Below are 4,277 nucleotides of genomic sequence, written 5' to 3' on the forward strand. Positions count from 1 at the left end.
GTTAGCTCACTGCGTACTTAGGATCAGACCAAAAGAGTCACTAATGGTACTAGAAAATGGAGATCGCGTTAGTTCTTGGGAAAACGACTTCCGAACCACCAATATATATTGGTACAAGAAGTTACCATATCCTCCGTACAAGCAGGCATTAAGAACATAATCATAGCTAGGCCATGTATCGTTATTATCACATTATAAGTAGCTATCGTCTCTGTTACAAATGATCCGCGATCCAGAATGTATAACTCAAATCGAATAAACAAAGACATTATAGTTCCTAGAATACTGAAGATGACTCCGGTTATGAGATACAGACAACCAAGTTCTTTATGATTGCAGTACACCACCACCCCACTGGACTGCTTAAGACAGCTAAAAGTGTTGGATTTCAATATCCTACTACATTAAGATTATTCCACATCGGTTATGTTCTAGGCGTAATATATGGATTCTTGTTCTCACTCATCTTAACGCGAGAAAAACTACTACTCAGATGCTAGTCTAATCAGTAGCATCGTACTTGGAGTTATCATCTCTGAGACAGGATTATTTATCAGCTTTTTCTGGGAGTATATACTACGAGTTGGACTACTGGTTTAGATCTTGAAGGTCTTTGTTTACCGGATCCAAGTTCTCTTGTGCTTTTCATGACCATCATGTTAAGTGCATTAAGTATAGTGGTATCCAGCGTATATTTGAAAAACCAACATTTGTATACAAGCTGTACGAATATCATGACATTCACTTTGGTAGTCGCCTTCTTAATGTTAGTCTGTACGGAATACTTAGGACTATCTCTTTATATTAATGATAATGCATTTGGTAATGGACTTTTCATCTTAACTGGTATACATTTTAGCCATGTTATTGTTGGAGCTATCCTTGTATTCTTCACTCAAAGTATCTATAGTTCTTTAGTTACTTACATGCCTACAAGCTCTATAATGCTAAGCAAATCTAAAGGTATGTTATGCAAGATCTTTACAGAACCATTCACTATTTTATATCTACACTTTGTAGAAACCATGTGGATATTAATCCACATTACATTCTATCTCTAAATCATATAACGGTCGTAAGGTACGCCGGGGATAACAGGTCAGATAATATTGGGAGTTCTAATCCTCGGATTGTATCAGCACCTCCATGTCGGCTCATTACTCCCTTGTTATTGAACAAGATTCAGTTAGGAACGCTAGTTCACCGTCAGATGTAATACGTGAGCTGGGTTAAGAACGTCTGGAGACAGTTTGTTCCCTATCTACCATATTATCTAATTGGTTTAATTTTCTTACAAACGGCTTTTGGTTTGATTGAATTATCGCACCCAGATAACTCCATACCAGTGAACCGGTTTGTAACTCCGCTTCATATCGTACCTGAATGGTACTTTTTAGCATATTATGCGGTGTTAAAAGTAATCCCATCCAAAACCGGTGGTTTGTTAGTATTTATGTCCTCTCTCATTAACTTAGCTCTTTTATCTGAAATTCGAGCTTTGAATACTCGAATGTTGATACGACAACATTTTATGACTCGAAATGTAGTCAGTGGATGGGTAATTATTTGGGTATACAGTATGATCTTCTTGATTATTATTGGTAGTGCTATTCCACAAGCGACTTATATCTTATATGGTAGATTAGCTACTATCGTATATCTTACTACCGGATTGGTTCTATGCTTATACTAAATCAATAGTTATAATGACTACAGCTTCCAAGCAAACATGATTACCGTGATATTGAAATCCAACACTTTTAGCTGTCTTAAGCAGTCCAGTGGGGTGGTGGTGTACTGCAATCATAAAGAACTTGGTTGTCTGTATCTCATAACCGGAGTCATCTTCAGTATTCTAGGAACTATAATGTCTTTGTTTATTCGATTTGAGTGAACACATAAGATCATCGAATTTAACGGTATGCTCCTGAAAGTAACGGTACAAGCTGTAAACAAAGGACTCCTTAACTTAAACTGAGGAGTCAAGTAGGTACAAACCGTACAAGGATTAATTATGTCCATCTGTGCATCTAAGTTGAGACTATCGGTTATATATTTTTAGACGCTAACTTCCCGGCTAAACATCCCTTTTCTTTGAAACACACTTCCCTTCTCGCCGTTAGCATGATCTCAAAGTACCAGAAGCCATGTGATCTATATAGTATAACGGGACATTAGACCGAACCTGCGATAGATAAATATATCTTGGATGATTGTATATTAGCGGCTAAATGTCAATCAAACATGCGAATTTTAGGTTTTCCATGAAATCTATTTGGAAGAAGAGGCTTGATAGTACTACCGTAAGTACATAATATACAGTCCCAGCAGTAGCGGTTAAACTATAGAAGAGTCGAGTATTATCCATGCATACCAGGCGTAAAAAGCGTTCATCCAGTTACTAAACAGGTGCCAGGCCAACAAGAATCCGATCCGTGTATTCCGTACAGACTAACATTAAGAAGGCGACTACCAAAGTGAATGTCATGATATTCGTACAGCTTGTATACAAATGTTGGTTTTTCAAATATACGCTGGATACCACTATACTTAATGCAGAGCATAGTTAAGATGATAACTATTGTGGATATAGAACCAATTGAACACCATGTATTAATATAACAAAGATAATCAGGGTAATCTGGTATCCTTCTTGGCATAACGTTGTGTAGTTATATGAAGCGTACATTCCTTAATATCTGGAACAATAGATTATGGTTAGGTAGTGGAACAAGGAGAGCGTCTGTTGTACATCAACACTAGATACAAGGAACTTGACAAGCATTAATAGATTTATATAAACGACAAGGACATGAGTCTACTGGATTTTATAATACAGGGTTGAACTGTGGGTTAGTTTCAATGCCCAAGGCAGAGCACTGGATTGGATACCCAGGGAACTGTGCTCCCATTAATAAGAATCATATTCTAAGTCACCAGGCATGCAATACCAATCAGATAACAACTGAAGCTAGACTCCATGTTACACTTACTAAAATGGGATTCCTAGGTTGATATAAACTACCTTTTTCTGGGGAGTATATACTACGAGTTGGACTACTGGTTTAGATCTTGAAGGTCTTTGTTTACCGGATCCAAGTTCTCTTGTGCTTTTCATGACCATCATGTTAAGTGCATTAGCAGAGCATAGTTAAGATGATAACTATTGTGGATATAGAACCAATTGAACACCATGTATTAATATAACAAAGATAATCAGGGTAATCTGGTATCCTTCTTGGCATAACGTTGAAACCAAGTATATGCATAGGGATGAAAATTAATAAGATACTACCTAAGAAGACTACAAACCAGATGCTTAAATATGGAGAAGCACCGGTATTTACATGGAATAGATTTACAGTATCTCCGAACATATCTCTGCTATAGAAGATAAAGCCACATATAGTAGCTAGTACTGCACCAAGAGATAATACGAAATGGAAATGAGCTACAATATAGTATGTATCATGTAGGGCAATATCCATACCAGCGTTACCCATAACTACACCTGTAGTACCACCTAGAGTAAACAATAGGATAAAACTAAGAGCAGCCCATAGATCTACAGTTCTTGTAGTTGTATGGCTAGCCATATAGGTACCTAACCAGTTGAAAATCTTAGTACCGGTAGGAATTGCAATCATAATAGTCATAGCAGAGAAATAAGCTCTGGTATCTACCTCTAGACCGACTGTCATCATATGATGTGCCCATACTAAGGAACCTAGAATAGAAATACAACCCATAGCTAAGATCATAGATTGTCCACCGAAGACAGATCTAGCAGCATACATAGATAATGTCTGCGAGACTACACCAAAAGCAGGTAAAATTAGAATGTATACCTCTGGATGTCCGAAGAACCAGAATAGATGTTGATAAAGTACACTATCACCAGAATACATAGAATCATAAAATTCAGTGTTTACGTGTAGATCAAGAAGGATCATAACTAATCCACCAGTAAGAATAGGTAGAGTGAAGACTAACATAAGGGCAGTAAATATGATAGCCCAGATATATAGAATATAGTTCTTAGCACCAGCATTAGAACCCATGAAGACGCAAGTACCAAGGAAGTTAATAGAACTTAAAATACTACTAATTCCTAGTACTGCAAGACCTCCGATAATCCAATCAGTTGCCTCTGGATTTAACACATCAAGCTAGTACTTAGTGGAGGATACATTGTCCAACCAAGACCACTACCAAACTCGGAACAAATACTTTGAGTTAACAAACACAGAACCTAATGGTACTAGAAAATAGGAGAT

At 37.2% G+C, this 4,277-nt stretch overlaps 2 protein-coding genes across 2 annotated transcripts; one reads left to right on the forward strand and one right to left on the reverse strand.

The window, feature by feature from the left end:
• Positions 1-1,146: 1,146 nt before the first annotated feature.
• Positions 1,147-1,693, forward strand: BESB_081080 (cytochrome b; the record flags this gene model as incomplete). The annotated part of the gene is made up of 2 exons (XM_029366458.1): positions 1,147-1,185; positions 1,250-1,693. 2 exons carry the CDS (start codon positions 1,147-1,149, stop codon positions 1,691-1,693), a joined length of 483 nt encoding a protein of 160 aa, XP_029214826.1.
• A 697-nt stretch (positions 1,694-2,390) lies between these two features.
• BESB_081090 (uncharacterized protein) lies at positions 2,391-3,127 on the reverse strand (the record flags this gene model as incomplete). The annotated part of the gene is made up of 2 exons (XM_029366459.1): positions 2,391-2,578; positions 3,091-3,127. The coding sequence occupies 2 exons, from the start codon at positions 3,125-3,127 to the stop codon at positions 2,391-2,393; spliced, it is 225 nt and encodes a 74-aa protein (XP_029214827.1).
• Positions 3,128-4,277: the final 1,150 nt, after the last annotated feature.

The sequence above is a fragment of the Besnoitia besnoiti genome (genome assembly GCF_002563875.1).
Source record: "Besnoitia besnoiti strain Bb-Ger1 chromosome Unknown contig00080, whole genome shotgun sequence".
In the NCBI taxonomy this organism is placed as follows: Eukaryota; Apicomplexa; class Conoidasida; order Eucoccidiorida; family Sarcocystidae; genus Besnoitia; species Besnoitia besnoiti.